We start from the raw sequence: 25054 nt of genomic DNA on the forward strand, positions 1-25054 counted from the left end.
TCCATAGGCTTTCTCCTCCTCTAACCTACAGGATATACAAGTACTGCTTGATTTCCTGGGGAATTCTTATGTGGTGAGATATTATACTCAATGTTTCCTATGCCATTTTCTCCACATGTTTTGGAGGATCCCTATGGATAAAGAAAGCCTGGTTAGAGAGTGTATGTGCAACTCTTTGTGTGAAGAATGGTCCTCCAACCCTGGAATGAGGGAACTGGGCCATTCTCTTCATAACATGGCACAGACCGACTGCTTGCCAGGCTTCATCCAGTTATATGGAGTGCTCCTTCCTAATTGTTCTCCTTTAGAAAACAATTATATAACCACCCTATCTGCATTTTGACTACATGCATTTTTAAAAAGCATTGCTTGGAACTATTTAAAAATAATATTTATTATGACAAGATTAATTAAACAAAATTAGATGAAATTTTCCTGGGGTCTAGTGGATATAGTGAAAAGTAAGGAAATAATTCAATTTTCTTCTTTGGCTTTGGCCGTGTGAATTCCTTTTTCATGAGCATATCAGCAAGTATGAAAAAAGAGAAAAAAGGTACTGAATTGAGGCTCCTGGGTTAGTTAGGAATGAATTTACATGTGTTTGTTTGAAAATCAAATAGAGGTAACATATTTAAAGTATATATTACTTGAAAATAACCAGACAGCTATTCAATGACCATCTGTCTGATTTCAAGCATTAATTTTCTAATCTTTATCTTTTAGAGATTAATGTTTGCATATGCCCACACACGATTTTTCTAGCATATGATAAATCAAACTGTTAAAATTAAGCAGTTAAAATATAATTATGCAGGCAGACACTACTGGACAGTTTTCTTTTTGAATTTTTAGTACTCATGTCTTTTCTGGTTTGGTTTCTTTGCCAATGAAGTGGGATAATAAATATATTCAACTAGGTGGGTCTGTGGAACACAGATTTTTGAGAAGTGGTCAGAATTCAACACATATAATCTTTTTTTCCTCCATATCATCTTCATCTCCATCTCTATTTCCTCCACTAAACTCCCTTCAGCTGCCCAGACATGACTCCTACTCAGAGAGCAACTGAGAATTGCAAGATTTTTTTCAATGCAAAAGAAGGCTAAAACCCTTAGTCAAAATCCTAATATCATGATAATGAGATTCTTCATTAATTTAGCAATTAATCTCTCTCTTTTTAAAATTAGAATTAACAACCGCACTAATTCCTTTATGTTACAGGGCCCAAAGAGAACATAAACATGCAGACACGTGAAAAAAATACTTTGACTAGACACCAAAATTAAAGGAATTTCCTGAAAGCAATTTCCTTTATTAATTTCAAGAATGCTCTGGCCTCTTTGTTTTTCTGAAGTGAGACACCCTAGGGGTGACTTAAGTTTGCAAAAAATAGACTGTGAAAACAGTTTAATGTTTGGGAAGGAAGAACCCAAAAGAGAATTATGTAGTGGGTTCACATTCTTTCTCAAAAGGAGTGAGTATAGCTAGTTACAAAAAAATGAACCTCTGATAAAGTGCTCCTGAGCTTTACATAAATACAGTTACTTAGTTGTTAAAATTCTATGAAAAGTTACAAGGAGCAACTGTCACTATTGAATTTTATTATTTCAAAGAAAATAAGCAAATTGAGGTTCAATTATCTTTTGTACCACATTCTATTTATTTTCTTTAGATACTTCAAAAGATTAAGAATTAGTCTTTTCCTCACCACATATGACCAATTAAATATAAAATACGTGGAAAATCATCACAATATACCATTTCTTCAGCTTCTAAATTCTGTAGATCCTTAATATTTCAAAATAAAAGAAAAACTCATCAATGTGATTTAGTGAAAAGTCAGAAATTATATTTGTTAAGAAATTCGGTAATGCTAGTAGAAGTTTTGCTGAACAGATGCTAATCCCAAAGACGACTGTGGACATTTGTAGATTTAACGTTTATGATTTTGACTACTGTGAATGATCACAAGCATCTATTGGAAGGAAGAAGTAATTTCTAATTTGTTGAGACATAAAAGTGCATGAATATGTATCTCTATGTATATGTGTATGCATGAGCATGTATATGAGTGTATGCATGCAGGTATGCATATGTGTGCCCATATGTGAGGATATATGGATGTAGAGGATTCACATATATGAGTAAATGAGCTTAGTTGATCCAGTAGCTTTGCTCTTGACTGTTAATTGATGGGTGCACTGAAAGCTTGGGAAATTCACTTATGGCATTTGGTTGGAGGAATTATATGAGAGTGGTATTAGAATTTGGCACTGTGCAAAGGTCTTGGGATATATTCCTTAAGAACTCAAGGATCTATTTTGCTTAGTCATTGGCACATGGTTCACAGAGGGCATGACCACAGCTTCAAAAAAATGTGTGAAAACAACTTTCCCCAAAGTATTTTCAGTGAAATTATTCTTTTTCTGCATATTTTTTGAAAAAAGTAGGTTATAAAGACAAATATACACCAAGTTTGGATCTTAATTATTATGATTTCACAGTGTTCAATCTGAAGATGGTAATGTAATGTCCAGATTATTTTAAAGTTAGTATTTCATTATATTGGTGGGGAAGCATCTGTATGAGTACTAAGCTTATTTTGGTAATTTTAATCATTGTCTATGAGGATTTATGTGGATTTACAGGCTGAAGGTTTTTTTCATAATTAGAAAGATAAGTGAATCCTTCTTAAGCAATAGGTAGCAAAATCAGTAGAAACTATAGGCATAAGTCACCCCAAAGTGCTGCAGAAATATTGCTTTGCTTTCAGCAAACAAAACAAAACAAAATAAAGCAAAACAAAACTGGAATTAAGTAAGTAACCTTTGGAACTAGGGTGAACGAATGCATATCAGATATTGTTACTATTTGATCCTGAGTCACTTGCATAGGTCTATAAGAAAGGACATTAGAAATTTGAAAAGAATTTAGGTGCAAACATTGCTATCTAAACTCTAATTCAAAAGACGGTGGAATAAGTATCAACTAATAAAACAGATACTGAGGCCATCTTCTTCCAGGCAAAATTATATGAAAAGATCATTGAATACATATATTTCCATAATTTCAACTTCCCTTCCTCTGAAATTGTAATTTATATTAGTGTCTGTTTCAATAAGCCAAAAAGCAGTAGGTACTATGGCGTAATATTATGTTGGTAAAAGTTAAAAAAAAAAAAAAAGGAAAAAAATTATCAATTTCTCCAGTGTAGAAGAGACCACACTACTTATATTGGCAGCTGGACACCTGCAGATGGGGAGTTAGAAAAGGCCAGGGATTTCTTTCCCAGCCTTGCATGTCTCTGGAGCAGGATTATTATGGATGATTAAGTCGTGATTTTCTTAGGTTCAAAACCTTTGATCTTTTCCTGCTACCAAACATATTTCTTGGTGTTACTGAGTGCTCAGGAAATGCAAGTGGATCTTAAAGAGGGCAAGGTAACTACTAGCATTTATTAAGCTCAGCTAAATAAGAGAGCACTGTATCTGTAGCACATAGGGGATGATTTGGGTCATGATGTATTTTAGATTAGTTATTATGTTCTACTTGTGTATTCTTTTCTCTGTCCCATAAGATCTACTTTTCTGGATTGTTGTGAAGATAATATAATTATGTATATGAAAGAGCTTTATCAAATATTATGAATTACAGTCAATGAAAATGTCCGATTTTATAAACATTTGAGAAGACATCATCATATACAAGAAATAGGGACTTGAGTGCTAAGCAGAGTCGGATTCAAATTCTACTACCATGCTAGGTGTAGTGGTTACAACAGTAAAACAGTGAAAATATAGTTCAGTTCTTTTATGTAACACATGAGTCTCAGTTTCTTCTTCTATACAATGGTGAGAAATAATTCCATTCAGGATTTTTGTGAGGGTTGTGCAAAAAAAAAAAAAAAAATTAAAGTATCTCATGGTACTATGTACATAGTAGATTTCCAATAAATCCTAGTCTTTATTCTTCTCCTATCAAAATATTTATTTTTTCTACCATTAATCTGGATAATAAAAATGACAGTTTGAACTGACATTTTACAATATTATATTTCTCTTTGATAACATAAAATTTCAAGACAGTAGCTAAGCTCAATTACAACAGAACACATCCAAAGAAGCACATTGAACCATCAATAACGTCATAGAAAGTTGTCTTAAATGCTTTTTGGAGAGGCAGTGAATAAATGACAAATGAATAAATGAATGAATGAATGAATGAATAAGTAAATAGATAGAGAATACTAATAATTTATAATTTAATAGCTGACTTATATGTCTTAGATGTTCTATTTATAAATACTATTAAATTTTTTATTAAACTAGAGTAAGCATCAAAAGATGAAAATATTAAAGGAAATTAAATTTATTAAACTAATTTTGTGGTTTTCTTGATTTGCATTCTGTTAATATCAAAACAGGTTCTGTAGAATTACCATAGAAAATATAATTTACTAACTATAATACAGAAAGACTATATTTAGCTTGTAGTCCATGAAAAATGTACAGTACTCGACCTGGAATATAATAAATATGAAAAAATAGAAATATTCAAAACACATAGCAAAATCTGGGAGAGTCTTTTCTTTTTATCCACATAAATATTCGCTGTGTAAATACTTCAAGTTCAGAGTTCTTCAATCTTTATTCAAAAATAGTTATATCTTTTACGTAGTTTATTACAAATTTGTTTAAAAGAAAATTGAGAAAAAATTATTAGATATGTTTTGGTAGTCTAAAAAAAAAAAAAAGATCCAAACCGAAAAACAAATAATTTGCTCAGTCAGGACCTCAGGTAGTGCCCTTTTGTCAATTACCATAATGGAAGGATGGGGAGGTAGGAATCACAAAAAGGTGCCCTCTCTGGGTACATAACTTGCAAGAAGACAATCTCAGTGTAATAGAGAAAATACAAAGAGATGCTCCTTTCTTCTAATTGCAAGAGGTTAAGTCTTGCCAGCAGAGGGTGTGGGGAAAGGGTCTGGATTTCAACCCCTGAATGTTCCCTGGGGAGGGCACCACCTATACAAAAGTATGCTGCAACTCCATACCCAGTTCTTAACTGGTAATACGTGAAAACATTCATTTAGATTCCTTAGGACACTTCATTTATTCTTTCTAGGACAGCCCAAAGTCATTTACCACAGTACTTAACTAGAGATAGCCAGTGTTATCATTCAGCAATTTTATGAATAAAAAGATAGCTCCAGGATTTTCACAGGAGAATGAACAGTTTTTGTCAATTTTATCTACTGAAATATTTTTATTTTGATCTTACTCTATATTTTAGTGCAATTCTCATGGCTAACAATCATTTAGAGGCTGTAATGATATCTTAAATAGCTGATACTAATTTTTATTATCTTAAGTGGCAAGATGAAAGTGCTGTAATAGGTTTTTATGTATTTGTAAATCAAAGGAAAATAATTTTTGCCTATCTCCTCTCCTGGTGAGAAGGGCTCCAGGAAACTGAGCCTCAATCATAGGACCGGTTATCAACGGTTAGTGGAGAATCTGAAAGGCTGCCCCTTAAGAGAGGTTGATCCTAAAGTTTGGCAGAAAAACCAAACAAATTTTCAAATTAAGGAGCTCTGCAGAAGAGATATACCTGAGCACAAAGGCAAAAGGGCAGAGACTTAGATTGGAATCCATGAAAGGAAGTAGAGCATGGAGTAGTCTTGAAAGTGATTAAACATCCAGTAACCACACCTGATAATGTTCCTGCACTAGCAACAAGGTAGCAAAGTTGTCCAGATGCTGAAATGTCTACAGTTTACAGGGCTTAAACTCATCATTTGGGTCATAAAATCTTTTGAGGGCAATGGAGTAGTTGCCCTGACTGTTTATTTCCATCCCTTGCTTTCTTTCTTCTCCCTTTTATTTATTTATTTTTTGGTGTGTATAATAAAGTATTGATGATAATTCATTTTGAGATAGACTATTTCAATACTTGAATTACTCTTTTTTAGGGGGGCCTGGATGGCAGCTTATTTATTTGTTTTTATTGAAGTATACTTGATTTACAATATTGTGTTAGTTTCAGTTGTATGCAAAGTGATTCAGTTCTATATATATGTGTGTGTGTATATATACTGAAATGTATATATATTATTTTATATATATTCGTTTTCAGTTTCTTTTCCATACTTGAATTATTCTTGGTTTGCAATTTAAGGTAGTTTCCAAAAAGAATTCCTTTAGGTCATCTCTGTGCCCAACTGAGTAAGGTTGCAATGTCTCCAAATATAACTCTGCAGTATTTCTGTTACAGATCATCTTAGAGCTATAGTAATAGTTAATGAATCCATTCTATAGGGTACCCTCCCAAACATCAGAAAATTAATATAGCAACACAGAGGTACCTAATTTATATCTGGAGAATAATTTATACATTGAGAAACAGTGCTTCAAGTGTATTACCATTTTTCAGACACTGAATATATCTATATTATCCCATAGATTGATGAGAAAATAGGGCTAAAAACTAAGCAAAATAAGGGGTTATCCATATGATATAATTTCAAGGGGTTCAAGCAATAGCTTCTTTCATACCAAGATCTCTCAAATCTGCTCACTGTATTTTGAAATTCTATGATTGTAGTTTAAGGGTTTGATTTCTGTTTAATTACCAAGCTCTCCAGAAAAGGTGTCTATTTAAGTTGTGATGGCTCATCTGTTCCTTAGTGCAAATAAGTTTCAAGATCTTTTTGAACACTGGTTTTGTTAGGGCAGAAGATGAAAGCCCTGGGCATCTAAGAGGACATGAAGAACAGACTAGAGGCTCCTGTGAAAAGGGTCTCACTGACGGTAGTGTGCTGGAGCCGACTTGTACTAGCTCATGAGAGCTGACTATTCTCAGTCCCAATTCTGAGTTCAGTGATGTCAAGTTACTACTTTGAAATTGGCCAGAGAGGGAGTGTTTTATCACTGACATAGGTAAACACCATAAATCAGTCATTTTTCTCCCTGGAGAGAGTTACCTACACAATACTGGTCCTGTAACAGGAGACTGAGGACAAGGAAAATAATTTTCAAAAGTTCTCAATTAAGTTAGCTTTTTTTCTTTTCCCCAAAGTGATCATGGGTGACAAAAAAGCTGTGAATTTAAATGTCTCTTTAATTTTATTACTCTCCTCAGAGTAGGAAGCAAGCTATATAGAGCTAGGGCCTGTTATTAAGGCTAATTTGACAATAAAACATGAGTTTGTGGTCTTATAACACTCACTTTCCTGGGATGGGAGTTTGCTTCGTATGTTCATCAATTTGATTAAGAGAAGAGTGTTTGGAGGCTACCATCATTTTGTTATCCTTACTTTTCCATTGTTTTTTTTTGTAAAAACTTACTAGGTTAATGACTACATTAATAATATAGTCATAATGACATATTGTGTGAAAATGACTCATTAGTTTCCATCGAAAGGTAACTAAGAGTGCATTAGTCAATTTAAACAGGTAAAATGTGTATTCTCTGTTTTGCCTGAATAAAACAAGCAGAAACGGTCCTTTGACAATGGAAATGTTTCCTCTTACAGTATATTCTCTTTCAAATAAGCCTACATTTTCATTTAAAATCATGTGAACTTTCCACTTTTCCATTAACCCAGGATGAGTAAAAATTTGCTAGCTAAGTTACAAATTTGTTTCTCATGTTTTACTTCTGTATAATATTTCCTACAAAAAAAAAATGGGCTAAAGAAGTATTTAGAAGTGCCAACCACTTAATTTTCATTCTAATTTAGGACTCTATGTCTTTTCCAAAGGAATCAGCTGAAATCCAATAATAATTTCTTTGTGTGTGTGTGTGTGTCTCTTTGTTTTGTTCTTTTATTTTTATTATTTCTTTCACTTCATGAGGATTAAAACTGTAGTTCACATCCATTCTCTATCTCAGCTCTTGTACTCAACCAGCATTTATTTAATCTTTTCTTCTGAGAATTCCTTACTTATAGCTAGTTCATTGGTACATTTAAGACTTAGATTAATTGACCATAACTGTGTGGGTTTATTTCTTAGCTGTCTGTTGCGTTCCATTGATCTATGTGTCTGTTTTTATGCCAGTGCCATCCAGTAATAATTTCTAGTTCTGTTCTCAGAATGCATCAGCAAGAGAATATAGGGTGGTCTCCAAAAAAGTAAAAAAAAAAAAAAAAAAAAAAGGGAGGTATATATCAATACATACATATACACACACAAAAGAAAGAGAAGCAAAGAATAAAAGAAAAAGAAAATGAATAATAAGAAAAAAAATGAGTCTTAAAGCAACACAAAAAGCCATGTACCTGCTCAATCCAAAAAGCAAAGCTGTTAAGCAGGAACCTGATAATCAATCTAGCTATAAATATTCATTTAGCAGCTAAGAGTTTGGGCTCTACATTGTTTGCCCTTGTGCTTATTGGACTCCTGAGAGTCTATAAGCAGGGCTGTATGTACAGCCTAAACACATTACGTGAACAAACAACATTAATTGGCTTTGGTATGCTGACACATGTAGGGCAGTCCATACTTACTTTCTGAAGAGGTAGTTCTTGTAGATCAAATTTAGACTTAGTCTGCAAGTTTAAAGTCATGCTTCTGCCTGCATGCATTGCTGAAATACCTCCATAGGGCAGCATGCCAAGGTTAACTGTGCTGTGTTTGTAAGCAGCATTCTGAGTAGAGGAAATAATCATGTGACAGGATGTGAACACATGCTCAACAAACTGATTATTACACGAACATGTTTAAATTTATAACATTTAACTTAAAGCAGGCAAACAGTAACTTTCTTTTTTAAACATGCACTTGATCAGACAGAAGCATACAGTAAACAGTGTTAGTTATGCACATAATGAGTACCATCCAAAACTACAGAAAAGACAAAAAGCAAAGATAACATTTGTTTTACATTTGCTGCTAACTCAAAGGCATAAAATCTATCTCTTATATATCATGATTGTAGTGACTTTGGACAAATGTTCATCAGTGGCGGTCTATTAATTCAAAAATTTCAAACAGCGAGGTCTTAATCAAATTTTGTCAGCTGCAAATCTCATGGTCTCTTTCACATTGTAAGATTAGCACATACAAATTAGCTTAGCTTATAATTCTGCCTTAAAACTAATACACTGAAAAGTTAAAGCCAAAATCAGTTGCTTTTATTTCTCTGTCTATAGGCATAATTATGGCAACTCAGAAAAAAGAGCTGGTCAAAAAATTCAGTCAATCTGACCAGTGGATGATTGAATTTGCTTATTAGTTTAGTTAAACCAGTCAACTTGTATGTGAATCCAAATATTCTAACTTTTTTGTTGTTTCTTAATTACATTTTAAACTGGAAAAATTTCATAATGAAACTAAAGGAACTATGATTTGAACTATTAATGCTGTTTATCTGATATACCTAAATACCTATAGAACATTCTAGTGATACTTGCATTGTAGCTACCCTTCAGTAGGTTCATCTAAAGTTATTCCAAGTGTCTGATATGTAGTTTGTTTTTTTCTACAGAACTTCATTTAAAAATTAAAACATTTTGTATACCCTGTCATCAAATAGTTTCCATCAGTACAATCTCTACTTTCCACCTATCATGGACATGTAATAATTGACAGCATTTGGCCCTTTTAAGTAATTCTCTTAATTTGGAAAAAAAAATCTACAGAAGTTAACTTAGTACACTTTTTAAAACTGGATATTATTGAACATTAACAGCAGGCAGCTATTCTATTCTGAGGGCATTTTTGCAAAGAAATGATTTTTAGCACCAGAATTCCATCAACTGAAAGACTATTAAACTCCTGATGGTGTGCTGTCTACTAATCATATTTGTTATGGATCCCTGATTATTTCATCCAGAGATTTTTTTTCATTGTCGCCATGCCAAAACTGAAAAGGACACTGAACATTTCAATCTAGCACTTGAATGACTCCTTAAGGGTTAAAATGACTCCAGTCTAGTGCTCTCTCAGCTCTTATGGAAGAGTAGCAGTCTTAGACATATGGGTTCATGTTTTCATTTCTCCCAGTCAGATGGGGCTCTATAGTGGAAGCATGAGCCTTGAGATAAAACCAAAGGAGAAAACAAGCATCTTTAATCTAGGGTAGTACTTGGAGCTGCCTCTCCAAGGTCAACACCGAGCAAGATCTTTAACCAACATTATGTAGAACACTTAAGCTTATCCAATGTCCAGGCTTCTAGGCAGTTCTCTTGTATGAGGAATGGACAAAGATCTTGTAGTTTCTAATGTAACTATTTGATTTCCAGGGTTCAAATCACTCAACTAAATTTCACTGAAAGGAAGCACACTGTGTCTGGGGCAATCTGACTTTGGGCAGAATGTTAAGAACAACAGTACAGAACTATTTTTACATAGCAACTCTGTGTTCCAGCACCCTGAATTTATCTTGTTTTAAGTTTTAAGTTAGATACAGCCTGAATAGCTCAGCAACTCAATTTAGCGAGGGAAAGAAAAGTTACTTGGAGAAAAGAGGAAGAGCTTTCAGGATTTGATAGCTTGAAGCAATATTCTAAGGTAATTTAATTTCATGGAATTAAATGAGAAACTATTAAATATACATTGAAATTGCTCTGAAAAATGGAAGACAGACTGAGGGAATTATAAAGACAGAGGATATGTGAAGACTAACTAAAAAGGGAGGTATTGTCACAGTAATGGAAAAATACATACAAATTTACTTTTAGTTATCTGGATCTGGGACAGGCAGGACCTCCAGACTTCTGCTGATCCAAATCCCCCTTCCCCAGTCCTATTTTCCTCTCTCCAAATTCCTGCTCCAACTAGAGGAGTCACCTACTTTTCAGTAGCTCTGATCAAAGGAAAGGAACCATTTATTTGGGAAACCAGTAAATAAATGATGGTACCAAGTGCTTAAAATTTTGTCTTTTCTTTTTCATGCTTTGTTTTCACTCACTCCTCTGTTGCCTCAAATTACTAGTCATTGTATATATGCTCCAAAAAGCTTCTTATAACCTTTCTTGGCTAGTTCATCTTACCCTGTTACGTATGGTCGTGTCTACACGAGGCCAGAGTTCCCAAACTGTACTGTTTTATTTGGCCCCAAATATTTTCGCCCTCCAAGTTATCTGTCTACATGGAGGGTATAACTTGAGGTAAGGCATGGTGACAACCGACCAGGTGTCTCCCACTGACAGCCAGTCATGAGGCTTTGATGAGGCTCCCTTCAATGGGACTGAGCACACCTATTTGAAACAGACATTCTGATGAAATATTTTGCAAGGCAGAACCAGTTTCCACATTGAGAAACTAATACCCACACCCACATTTATTAGTTCACTCTTTCCCTATAAATAATCGTTTTCTTGTCATGTAGACACGACCTACAAACAATATAATTATTTTAAAAGAGTACACCTGAAAACATAAAATTCAGCATTAAGAAAATATATAATAAATGCAGTGACCTGTGCTTTTAGCAGGACACCAAATGAAATAAAATTATTGAGTGAAACATTCTAATGGTATATTATTACCCAGATCCCCAATTTACACTGAGCATTTAAATCTAGAAATAGAGAACAAAAGGCCCTATTTTCACAAAAAGGACTTTTAAGATTCTAAGGTCAATGCAGAGTACACAAAGCCCTCTACACCAAAGCCGCAAAGTATCAATACACTCAGTGGTGATGGTCAATTGATCATAGTTCTAGAAAATGCAGACTTCTCTTAGAGAGATACAAACAACAACAAAAAGTAATTCTAGGTCTTATACAAGTTTTTTTTTTTTTTGCTCTCCTCAATTGCTATGCATTTCATGATTTGCTGTGATTCAATTTTTAACTGCATTAGGATTAATGTCCCCCCCCTTTTTTTCTGCAATATACACACTAATTTGTACGTTTGTAGTCTTTATAAAGACATCATCTATTTTTGTTGTCTGTAGTATGATTTGAATTTAACCATTTCTTTCTATAGGAAAAGCAACATTCTAAATGGCAGGATTTTCATTGAATAAAATAATGTGTAGGAGGGCATTCAATCTCTGCTTATTTTATTTTTCTGTTTCTTGCTGAGATTATTGCTCATTAGAAGTAATAACTTTAGTAGTCCCATAGCAGTAACTATATGCAAATTGTATAAACAAATTAGGTCTGATTTTAATATAAGTGAGTGTGTGCAGAAAGGATTAGAATACTCACTTTTTATAGATTCGATAAAAATCATACTCTTTAGGTCACTAGAGAACAGTTTTGTGTCCTAGGAGATGCATTTTGCCTTAATGGCTAGAAAGCAATTGAAGCACTATCCCATATAACAGAGTCGAATTCTTTCTTACTAACCATATTTAGGATAGTTCTGACAAATAATTCACCTATACATTATGAACTCTCAAAGAGCATCAAACAGTATCCATGAAAAACTATTATGATCAATTTCCCCACAATATAAAGATAAATAAAATGCTGATCATCTATTCATTCATGTAGTTCATGCTTCACTACATGTACTTAGAAATGCCAATAAAGTAAAACTAAAGGCAGGAGGGATATTCTTACAGAGAAATGCCAAACATACCCTGTCTAACCTTCTAGCTTCTATATGTCTAAGCAGCTGTTGTCTCCAGTCTGCAGGCATTTTACCACAGCTCTCCTCTCCCTTCACAGGAGTAGGCCTCGTCTTTATATCACTGTTATCTGATGGCTTGTCACCATAGTTACCCAAGTTATAGTCAGATGGTATTTTTTCCAAAAGAGCTGCCATAGTAGGCCTAGCTGAAACTGGCCTGGTTTGGGAGGCACCATAACTCTCTGTACTGTAGCTTCTTGCAGACAATGGCCTCCTTTGGGTAAGGTTTTTAACTGGAAAACTTCCCGCCTGAGCTTTCACTTCTTGATATGAAGGGTGTTCATCTTCATACCTGCCATTCCTTTTCAGGAACTGGGACTCAGTCACTGAAACGCTGCTTTGGCGATCCAGACCTGCCCTATATGGAGGTCTGCCGTACCTATCATTCGGAGGCAGCTCGTGAGGTTCACTGACCCTTCTAAACATGGCCATTTCTGTGGAACTCGCCAGGGAGTCAGCTCTTCTCAAGAAGCCTGCCCTGGCACCTTGGCTTGCAAACTGGGCATTTACCACAGCATCCTCATTAACAGATGGCTGAGAAAATGAAAATATTTGCTCAATCGGTGGGTATCCTCTGTAAGCTCTAGGACTAACCAAATCCTTGGTGATGTTTTTGCCCGGCTGTTGCACGTACTCAGAATTGTGTTGAAAGGGGGGCGGTATCCTCTTTTCAGCTTTAACCTCCACTGCTCCTTGGGGATTGAAGCTTTGGTCAAATTGATAGACTTTTTTTGTCATGGAAGCTTTTTGTTGTTGTGGCCCTTTACAACTTCCGTAAGTGAGCATCTCGTCATCCAGCATCGGGACTGACTGGCTTCGAGACATACTGGACATACCGTGCTCTGGTCCTAACATTTTGTCAGGTCGTTCGTGACTTCCTAAGTGATCACTCCCAGAAGCATAGTTTTCTAATGGTATATTATAAACCTTGTATGTACCAACGTCAATCTCATCGATACTCTGTGACTTCTTGAATTTATTGGACTTGATGTCTTTCATTAGTGGGGAAAGCCTCTCTGTGCTTTTGCTAATTGAAATAACACCTTTAGAAGATTCTGGGCGGCAGTGGATTTGAGAAAAGACATTACTGAGACTCCTGTTGGGATTAGAATCATGATACTCCCATGGTACTCCTGGAGAAAAAGGACTAGGTATTTCAGCAGATTCTTTTATATGTTCTTTCCTTTCAGGCAATGGGCTGGTGGTAGGGGTTGTCTCTAATTTGGAAGGGAAAGCAGTCCTGTCTTCAAAAGGACTAGGGGTTCTGGTCCAATTCTGCCAAGGATTGGAAGGAGGCACTTCTGTTTCTGGTGTGTGTCTGTGTGTAGACTGCTCAAGTTCCAGGGGAACACCAACAATCCTGTCCTGCCTAATCAAAGGCCTGCGTCCATGAGAAGATGTGCTTCTAGATTTTGAACTCAGGAGAGGATTATTGTTGGCATTCTCGCCTGTGGTTTCCTCTGCAACAAACCCGGTGTTATCATAATGTGAGCCATCAGTCCAGTTGTCAGTGAAAGTGTCACTCAATGGCAGCCGGTCAGGACGCTGTGGTAGATTCCCTGGGGGGACAGCCTCCCGCTGGCTGAGCAATGGCTTTGCATCAAGAGGCTGTGGGAAAGATTGTGCAATCCTGTGAACACAATGGGAAGAAGAAACCTGAAAATGAGGAAGATCTGGGTCTTTGCCAGAAAGAACACCCGGCCAGAATACCACCATCCTTTGTTCAACTGATCATTCATCCACACGTCAATTATGATTAACAATAGCATTATTATTCCATGTCCAAAAAGAGTCACCCCTTTACCCTGCTCTAAATTTTATTTCTTCTCAGTTATCATTACCTTCTAATATACACAGTTTACTTACCTGTTATATGTCTTGTGTCCTCTGCTAGAATGTAAACTCATGAGGGCAGAGGTTTTTTTCTCTTCAGGCTTAGCATAGTGCATGGCACATAGTAGGTACTAAGTACATATTTGTTGAATGAATGAATGAATGAATAAATGAGTGAATGAAAGAAATATAGATATTTTTAGTAATGGTCCTGAAACCTGTCTGATAATTAGAGCTACCTGATTCCTGGTCCCCATGAATTTCTGATTCAGTACATTTCCAAACTATTAGTTGAGAGTACATTTCTTATCAATGCTTCTTATATCTAATGAACCCAAGTTGTCTTCAAATAACATATTTGAGGGCCAGGTATTAGAAGACATTAAATCCATTGTATAGTGTATGCATTCACATATCTTTTTCTAGAATGTAAATTAAATTAAATTAAATAATTAAATTAAATTAAATTGTGAGTTCTGGTCATTGGCATGTTTATTCTGGTGACCACAGTATCTCTACAAGATGCTCATTTTTCTAAGTTTATTCTAAACCATTTGCACACTAATGATATTGAATTATATATCTTTTATTAAAGATTTTTAAGGGCTTTTGCTAATTGAAAAAAAGTGCATTTAGAAGGCATCTTCCAAAAGTACCTAAATCAGTCTCAGCTTACATAACAAATAATAAATTTAGAAACTGAAAGAGTTAAGATTTTTATCATGGGCATCAATGAGTAGAAATAGTTATTCATCAATTACCAAAGAATATATTGTTAACAGTATTGACATTAGCAGTAAAATCTGAGTGAAAGTCATTGACTACCTATATCATATGAAAATTTTTATTTGCTATTTGTTACAACATGTTACAAAACAACATGTTACAAAACAAGGGAATCAGCACTGGGTAAATGCTACTTCATTGAGTCACTTTATTGACCTCCATAGCTTTTGATTTTAATATATCTGTAAAATGGAAGTAATATAGAGTAGGAGCCATTTTGGAAGGATTAAATACTTTTACTTACATTCTAACTTTTCCAGGTGGTGATAAAATGATGATGATGAAGATGCTGATGAAAAATTTATTGAATGTTTACTCTGTACTTGGCACATTAGTGCTTTCCATGAATCTTTCTTTAATTCATAACACCATTTTGGATGGTGAATGCCCAAATGTGTCACAATTATGTACTGAGGCAAACACAATTTTTGATTTTCGATTAAAAATTTTTTGGGTTCTATCATCTCAACCTGTTAATGTACCCTCACTCATTGTTTACTACCCTCACTCCGTAAACAATGGTTTTGCTGTGTAAAATGGATTTATCCACTCTTGGAAATCCCAGGGGGACTACATTTGCTTACCTGCCCCTCTGTCTTCTATGCCACTCATGTGCTGAATACAATCCCCAAATTAAGAAGATTCCATTTTTTTAAAATGTTGCTGAAAATAAGCATTTGGGGACAGAAAAGAGGGAATTCTAAACACACCTGTTACCCCACAAAGAATTATGTACTGCCTCTTTAGCTGTTGTCTGCAAGGACCCCACTTTAACCCGGGTGTTAGAGGATCCTGAGGAAGCCTGGGAAGGCGAGTAGTCTGAGTAAGTGCCTGAGGAAACACTGTTATTCAGACAGTGAGTTTTGTCAACTTCAGACTCATCTGTTGATTCTGAAATGTAAACAGGAAATTATTATAATGCTGTGAACATTGACAAGTATAAACACAGAAAGGCAAGTATGAAAAACAGCATACCAATGAATGTTAGAGATACATATTTATAAAATATTTCTATAGACTATGGTATATCATAATTTACAACTGGTGATTCATCATGCACATGCATTTGTGGCATATTTTCCACATCAGGTTCACAATGTTACCTTTTTTGTCCTTCCCTAGCAGAACAAGTTTGGGTGGGTACAGAGGGGTCTCAGCTAATGAAGGGTGAAGTTCCCCAATCCTCATTTCATTAGCTGGATGAACAAAAGAATCCTGAGAGATATAATAATACAGGACAAGGAAAGTAAACATTTAAGCATTGGTTAACCAAGATGGCAATATCTTTATTTGGCTCAGATACAAGATGCGACTCCAGAATTTAATTCACCGTGGCGCACTAGGAGAAGTGAATCATATGTATCTCTGAGGTAAGCACTAAAATGTTTTGTTTTTCTAATTTAAATGAGTCCACTTATTCATCAGACATTTTTTGAAAGCTGTTTTTATGCCTGGCACTGTGCAAAGAACTGTGGAGTTTCCAAAGAAAGACAAAATGCCACCAATGCCCTGGGGGAGTTTACAGTCTAGTTAGGGAGATAGATACAACTCATAAAACAGGACTGAATTATAATAAGTCATATATAAGTAATACAATACATAATCTATAACATATAAACGTGTAAGAGTTCTAAGGAATGAACTCTTTTAAGAGTTCTAAGAGGAATATACTACTGACCAACTAGTTTTTTTTTTCAAATATTAACAAAGTTAATGCACAATTGGGCCCTATAAATACTGCTTTTACTGTCAATCTCCCTCTTAATTCCTACTGTTTCCCAAGTGATCTTCTCAGTTTCTTTAGTTTTACCATGCCTTCTTCCAAAGGTTTCTAGTTTTCTCATGATCAATCTAGCCCGCTAAATCTTCACTCTACATCCTTTCACTCAGTATAATGAGCAACATTGGTATAAGAATATAACTTTATGACAAATAAACATATTTAAAAAAAACGATGAATTTTAAACTTCTGTAATTCAAATTATTATTCCCGGTTAACCAGGTAGTGGGAGGACATTAGGGAAAGCAAAATTCTCACTTCCTTCTAGATATAAAAATGGCTTATTTACACTCAGGAGTAAGTAGTGATATAAATTTGTGCACAGCAGTTATCTTTCTGTCTTTTCCCCTTAAGCTCAATTTGAATTTAAAGAAGAATTTTCAGTTTTTTTCATTCATTAGTACTTGTTTGTTTGAACATTAATGTAATACATTTAGAAGTATTTTGTTAAACTGGAGAAAGAATACACTTGAGGACAAAATATAATAATGAAATGGTTCCTGCTTTATAACTAATTGGTTGGTAATATCAGATAGAAACTCTTACTATACATTTTGCTTACCCCCGCCCGCCACCGCAAACCTGGGTATATCTGACACTTTTTTAAAAAAATAATATTTCAGTGGGAGAAAACTGGACGATCATCTAGTCCAATCCTTTCATTTCCTAGAGGTGGATTCTGAGACTCAGTGAGGCCCAGGCTTACATAGATAAGTAGACAAAGATCCAGCATGGAGGTAGGATTCCTTTGGGCTCTAGTCGGATGATTATCCCTTACATTGCCGCCTCCTGGTTAGCTCAGCTTGAGCATATTAGAGACTTAACATGCAGTATTGTATATATTTGAAGAGGAATGGAAAAGAGAATGGGATTGATGGAAATTCTGGAGATGAATAGGAAAATCTGTGTTTTCATGGATTTTGAAAATTATTTCAAAAGTTTAGCATAAGAGACTTTGGATATAGTTTTGAGTTGAGAGAATAGAGTAAAAGCCTTCACACATCTTTAGAGACATGTATTAAGTAGAAGCAGATGCAAGTCTGAGAAATGGTACTATGAAAGGCATAAAATATGTTAAGACTTTCAAAAATTTTTCAGTTACAAAGTGGCATATTTCTGTTTTATTCCTGCTTTACCACTTATTAATCAGGTTGCCTCGAGCAAGTCACTGTAACTCTCTGGATCTTATTCAATTTATCAATAAAATGAGGATAATAGATAATAAGAATTGGTGCAAATTTCTTTCTAATACTAACATTCTGTAAATATCAATATAACTTATTTGTTGAAATAATATTTTAAAAAGGAAATATTCTTATGACATTTTAATATAGAAGTATAAGCATTTTGTTTTAGTCAAAAACAAATAAACAAAATAGTTGTATAAGCCCAGAAATGTAAATATAGTTAAGGATTTCACTACTTTTTTTTCCCCTTATGCCTTACACATTCGGTACTCAATTTATCTTTTATGTATAGATCAAACATTTACACTTGTATCTCACAATTGTGACTGGAGCTCTGCATGGCAGCTATAGTTTGACTTAAATTCTAGTCTCTGACGCTGCTCAAGAATTTCTATTTTGAATCAAAAAAGAGCCCTCATGACTGGGAAGAATGATATCAGCTAATCATGAACTTGCATCTCTTCTCTAGAATTCTGTGGCCCTCCACCTAGGTAGAGGACTACTATTGAAGCAAGAGTAATGGATTTACACTGACCCAGTTAGATTCTCTTATCTTTATGAGCAAAATAATGATGATGATGATGATGATGGTGGTCATCAGTTAAGAAAAATCTATTACCTGTCTACTATTGTGTTACTATGCTAAACACTATATTTTATCCCTGTTGATTATTTAAATGATAATCTTATTTTTATTGTTATTTATTATTTTAAGTTGTTTATTATTATCACCTTTGTTTTACAAATAAAGAAATGGAAGTTCAGAGAGGTAAGCAAATAATTCCAAGTCACAAGCTTAATAGGTGGTAGAGCTGGGATTTGAACTGGAATCTGTTCTTCTTGAAGGTCTTCTATGGGATACTGTATATGCTATATTGTCTATCCTAAGAAAAGCTCACTTCTCAAATGGGCTTCACATAACAAAGTTAACTATCCAACAAAGGAAATTAATAATTGGCTTTGCCTCTATAAAGTCTTTTATAAATAGCTGGAAGAATCAAGTTCATGTTGGAAAAGTGGGTGAAGCTTTTGGGACTACTTCTTTGGGTGAAGATAGTGGAAGTTACTAGTAGGGAATCAAACTTAGTGGAGTTCCCATTATAAGTAAATTGAGCCATATTTTTTTCTGGTGAGGGGACAGAGATTGAGGGGAAAGAAAAGGTAAAAAAATTTTTTTTTTTTAACCCCATTGCCCTTCCACTAGTCAAACTAAATCTTGGCTGATACTGCTGTAGTGAAAGGGAGCCTAAAGCCTAAGGTAGAAGTCAAAGGGGGAAGAAAGCTTATGCCTGAGCTTTCGAGTCAAAATAAATAAACGCATTAATAAAAGCATTTAAGGAAACTTTCAAGGGTAATTGACTATTCTCTTTTTCCTGGAGAAAGATGTGATTCCTCTACAGAGAGAAATTGGACTGAGTCTCCTAAGAAATGGAAAAGTGCCTTCCTTTATGAAAGTGGTTAATGCAAGCTAGCGACTCACAGAAGTATTAAAGGAGAATGTGGCAGGGTCTCCTGCTCTTGTGGATGGGAAAGGAATGGTCATTTACTGCAGCTTTCCTCTGTGCCACGATCTGTGCTCAGAACTGTTATAAATATTTTCATCTGATTTCATCTCTGCAAAATCTCTGAAAGACTGTTATTATTATCTGTATTTTTAAAGATAAGAAACCAAGGCTCAGAAAGGTTTCAGTGACTTGTCAAGGTCATACAATTGGTAACAAGGTGGAGTCAAACTTTGAATTCATGTCTTCTACACTTTCCCCTGTTCCTTTCCCCCGTTCTGAAAACTGTGCTCTTGAGGCACTCACAGTGCTGTTGCTAATTCACAGGGACACATGGGTTACTTTAAATATTTGAGGGGAAAAAAGCAATACTTGACAGTATCTCACAGATACTGTGAGAACTGCTACCTTGAGGTAGCTCTCAGTTTCAACATTAGATTGCACACTTCTTTTGATTAATAGTCTGTGTGAATCTGGGTTTTTGGTGGTTGCTGTGATAAAAAATAATCAAGTGCCACTGGAAAATCAATGTGAAACAGAAATTAGAGTTGTAGTACCCAATATGATTCCAAGGTTTGAGAAGGTAGGTGGTGTCCAACAGGTGCACACATTCCATGAGTAAGTAGTTTTGGTTATTTAAGAATGAACTAAAACTATTATTTTCTCTTTCAATTTATGTGTATTGTTTTTTTCAAATAACCACTAAGTGGGGCATAAGTATTTACTAAGTTGTTCAGACCTAACAATAATAATTGGAACTGTTAGGTATTTCTTGGCTATCACTGCATATTAACCCCTGATACTTTTGAGCCTTTGAAATTTTGATTTTAAGTCTCATAGGCTTTGATTTTTACATATAAATAAAATCTGGCTCCTTAAAAACTGTTTCTAAGTCACCCAGTCTATGGTTTTCTGTTATAGCCATCCAAATGGACTGATACTGGGGGAAAAACAAATGTAATCTCCACAAGGCATGTATGAAGGAAAATGGGAGCAGAGGAGAACCTTCATATCTCTCTGACCTCCTTGTTCTTATGGCCCTCTTGGCCATATTCTCTATGTTAAAACTCTTGGCATAGGGTTGCAAATAGAAAGTGATCAATAAATGATATATCTTTCCTTTTCCCTCTTTCTCTGCTGCATTTGTAACCTATTTACCTTGCTTCTTCTTTCTGTTTTCTGCTTTTGCTTCTGCTTACCTCTGTTTGTTTTTTCTTGGTTTTCCATATTTAACAACATGGATAAATATGTCATACAGTGTGTGACACCCTCTTTCACCTTCTTGGTAGCATGATCTAAATAATGATGACCCAAAAATGGCAGGCACAGGTAAAACATATAATAAAAATGCATAGTATACACTGATCAGCTAGACACTTAGTTATTTGTATTTATTATATCTGGAAGTAGAATAGAATTAGGGCCCCTTAATTTGGATGCAGTAATGAGAAGGAAGGATGATACAGAAAAGGACATCTCCTAGCCCTAGGATGGCTAAAAGTTGGGCATAGAAGATCTAACATCTCAATTTTAGAAAAAATATTGATATTATCAGTGAAATTTCTATTCAAGTGGAAAAGGCTAGTAGATGAAGAAAACTAAGAAAGAGTGGAGTGAATCATAGAAATAAATATGAAGCTGAAAGTTGAGCTTCAATCTTACTTAGCTTGGCTACTTTAGCAAATTAAGAAGATTAGATAGGCAATACAAAGTCACTATAGTGTTTTTTTTAAGGAGGACAAGATTAGATGTGTGTTTAAAAAGATCATTAGCAAGGCAATGGGGGGCTTGGGACAAGGTAAGCCAAGAAATTGACAGTTTTTACAGAAATGCAGGACAGAGTTGAGGACCTGAAGAGATAGAGGAGATACACTAGATGAAAATGTATAGGAGTTAGTGATTGGAAGGGGCAGGGAGTGGGGAGCAAAAAGGAAGAAGAAATCAAGATGCCTCCCAAATTTCTAGCTTGAGTGAACCGGTAGATAATGGTGCCAGCTGAGATCAAGACCAATTATACTGAAGCAGAAGGAGGTTTGAGGAGGAAACATTAAAATTAATTTGGATTTGTTAAGTTTGAAGTGCTTGTGGGACAATTTTAAGATTTTTTTTACTATTGAGATATTATTAAATTCATGACCAAAGCCATCTTTTCTTTGTCTCATCTCTCCCATCCCTGTATTAAGCAATTCTAGGATCTACGTATTTTGCAGTAGTTATTCAGTTTGTGGGTTATCATGACCTTACAGTTATCTTGATGTTAAACTGTGATGACATGAGATATAAATATAAAGTGTATGTGTATTTAGGGTGTACCCACTAAATGTTAGTTTTCCTCCTTTTTATATTATTGCAGTATCTTAGAGATAAAAGAAAAGTATGTTGCTTTGCTATAGTATATCTGTAATGTTTTAGAGATGAAAAAGTACAATAATATGAGTTTTATAAGCAAAATGAAAAAAGCAATGAAAATAAATATTTACTTAAATTTTCTTCCCTAGATATCCAGCTATATTCCTCTCTTTTGGGTCAGGCTTGTACTTCCACTGGCAGATATGCACACCACGCTTATTTTTGCTTAAGCTTTCTTTTCTCTTCGCCTAGAATGCCTTCTTCTCTTTTTGACTTTAAAAGAATCACCTAATCTTTAATATGCAGTTCAATCTTAAGCATTTCACATAACTTTTAAAGTGATTGGCAGTGACTGCTTATCACTCCATTTTCTTAGAGTATTATATTCTCCATCACACAACCAAGGATGTTATCATGTTTTATATAATACATTCTCTAATGGCTTCATCTGTGTTAAGTTTACCTGGCTAGGCTCTCAATTATTTGGAGACTATTCACACATTTCATATTTCTTTACTCTCTCTCACAGTGTTTAGCACAGTGCGAAATATACAGTTGGTGTTTAATGCAAAAAACTGATGCTTTGAACGCAGATTTGTAAAAGAGTTTTGTCAACCTAGATTTTTGAGCAGTAGGTATAGGAACTTCTAGATGTACTCATATCAATTATGTTTCTAATGAAGATTAAAAGATGATAACCAAATTAGCTGAAGAGTAGATGAAATAGTACAGAGGTGGCATAAATGTAGTTGAATTCTTTTCAGACCACACAAATTGATAAGGATAAATATCTAATTCATTCTAAAATATAGAAACTAAGCTTCATATTAGATTCTGTAAAGCTAAATTTCAAAGTTATTGCCCCTTTTTATATAGTAGTGTTTCCTATAAAGGGTGTAACCCAAACACAAAAACATTTTTAAAAATTGGCTCTAAATCTGATCAAGAATTTTACTGATATTTGCATAATAATAATAAAACTTCATTTAGGTTTTTCTAATGACTCATACAATAAAAGTTTGGGGTAGTCAAAGGAATATCAAGAAAATGATTTAATGCACTTACTGGCCAGGCCTAACTTGGTGAGCGAATTATTCCTTCTGTGTGTATTGGAACTTTTGGAGCTGTATTAATGATTTTACACCATGAAGGTGCATTTATTAAATGCAACCCTCATAGTTTGGAAGAGTAGAGAGACTCATTTATACATTAGGAAAAAATGCACTTATCAAGGAAGATTTGTTCAGTTAAAAAAACATATCATTTAGTAATTCCAAAAAATCCAAACCACACTGGCAATTACCAATAACCTTGAAATACCTCCACTGTAATCTCCTTTGGGGCTACAGGCCACTTGTGTTCGTATTTTTCTTTCACAGTTTGCTCCGTGTTAGCAGTTGGATTTGAATTCTCAACACGCACTCCATGGCTTGGCTTACCCACCAGATTTTGAACAGATTTTACCATATTCTTTAAATCCTCTGGGTAAGGAGTTGGATATCGTTTTAGGTTTATTTCAACCTAGAAGTTTGTAAAAAGAAATTTAACATAAAAATACCTTCAGCAAGCATGTTCACAAAACTACTCCATTTTATGTGCAGTAGTATAACCAAATGCAATATAGTGAGTGTTGAGCTGGCTGAAAAACTGTGTTGTAGAGTAGAACACATAGTGTTCTTTTCACATTCTGCCTCCTGGACTTCTCCCCACCCCTGGCCACCTTTCTAGATTAAAAACAATTTTTGGATTATATCTTATGTTTAGGTCTACTCTATAGATGGTTGAAATAGCAGTAGGTCAAACACTTAAGTGATTGGTAATCTCTGAAAAATTTAATCAAGTTACTATCAGCTGCTTTTATACTTTAGAGGCTGTTCCCTTACTTATCTTAATTATTTAAAAAGAATCATTTTGACATTAAAAATATCTTTGGAATATCAATGCAGGTGATGGGAAAAGACCCCAAAAGATTTACAAGTGAGTTATCATGTATTAAAAAATGGGGAGTTGACAGTATCTGATCAAATATGCACCAGCTCTGTGTTAATTAGCATGTTACATCAAAAGGTAGGGTAGCTAATTCTTGTTAATAACTAAAAAAAAAAAAAATCCTTCAAGGAGGCTTTTATATTTAGTTTTTACCATAATAAAGTAACATGCTTTATAGGTTACATCTTACAATAAAGAGAAATAAAAAATTGAGAACATTGTCTAGGATATTCTAGGTAAATATGTAAATTTGGGCTTATACTTATCCAGAGACTTATTTCTATTCTTTTTTTTTTTTTTTTTTTTTTTTTGCGGTACGCGGGCTTCTCACTGTTGTGGCCTCTCCCGTTGCGGAGCACAGGCTCTGGACGCCCAGGCTCAGCAGCCATGGCTCATGGGCCCAGCGGCTCTGCGGCATGTGGGATCTTCCCGGACCGGGGCACGAACCCATGTGCCATGCATCGGCAGGCGGACTCTCAACCACTGCGCCACCAGGGAAGCCCTATTTCTATTCTTCAATTCATTTTTGGTGTCTCAATCTGACTTAGGGAATATATATATATATATATTACTATTCTTCACATTTAATTCAGAGAGAGAAAATATGAGACATTCCATACAGAATATCCCACCTTCAGAGTACTTAAAATATACTTAAAATGGAATAGATACAAATTATCCAGGCTGATTAAAATGGAGTGGGAGGAAAAATAAGGGGCATATTTACTTGGCTTGGTTTATTCCAATAGTTATGTCTTTTTGAATCTGAGTAGAACCAACTTTACAAAATGGAATGATTTATGTGATCGTGGTGAGTATGTGTTGGGGAAAGTGTATGTGAGGGTGCGTTGGGGGAGGGCAGAGGTGGAAGAGAAGCTGAAAGGGGAAGAAGAAAGAGGGGGATGAGAGATAAAAAGAGAAAGAGGATGGGGCACACACATACCCACCCCCTCCACACCTATGTAACACATGGGATGTAAGAAAATATGATAGTGATATAGATCTGAGGATTATAAATATGAATTCAAACACTTTTGCTCA

The 25054-nt window shown here is 34.9% G+C and overlaps 1 protein-coding gene across 1 annotated transcript in view; it reads right to left on the reverse strand.

Annotated features, from left to right (window-relative positions):
* LRRC7 (leucine rich repeat containing 7) overlaps positions 1-25054 on the reverse strand; it is a 497118-nt gene that overhangs the window by 74054 nt on the left and 398010 nt on the right. Inside the window, exons 18-22 of the mRNA XM_033865102.2 lie at positions 23345-23545; positions 16310-16421; positions 15917-16097; positions 12537-14217; positions 8510-8650 (exon numbers count right to left, since the gene is read on the reverse strand). Of these exons, the coding sequence (XP_033720993.2) occupies positions 8510-8650; positions 12537-14217; positions 15917-16097; positions 16310-16421; positions 23345-23545 (2316 nt within the window). The remainder of the gene's footprint in view (positions 1-8509; positions 8651-12536; positions 14218-15916; positions 16098-16309; positions 16422-23344; positions 23546-25054) is intronic.

The sequence above is a fragment of the Tursiops truncatus genome, chromosome 1, assembly GCF_011762595.2.
Source record: "Tursiops truncatus isolate mTurTru1 chromosome 1, mTurTru1.mat.Y, whole genome shotgun sequence".
NCBI classification, from domain to species: domain Eukaryota; kingdom Metazoa; phylum Chordata; class Mammalia; order Artiodactyla; family Delphinidae; genus Tursiops; species Tursiops truncatus.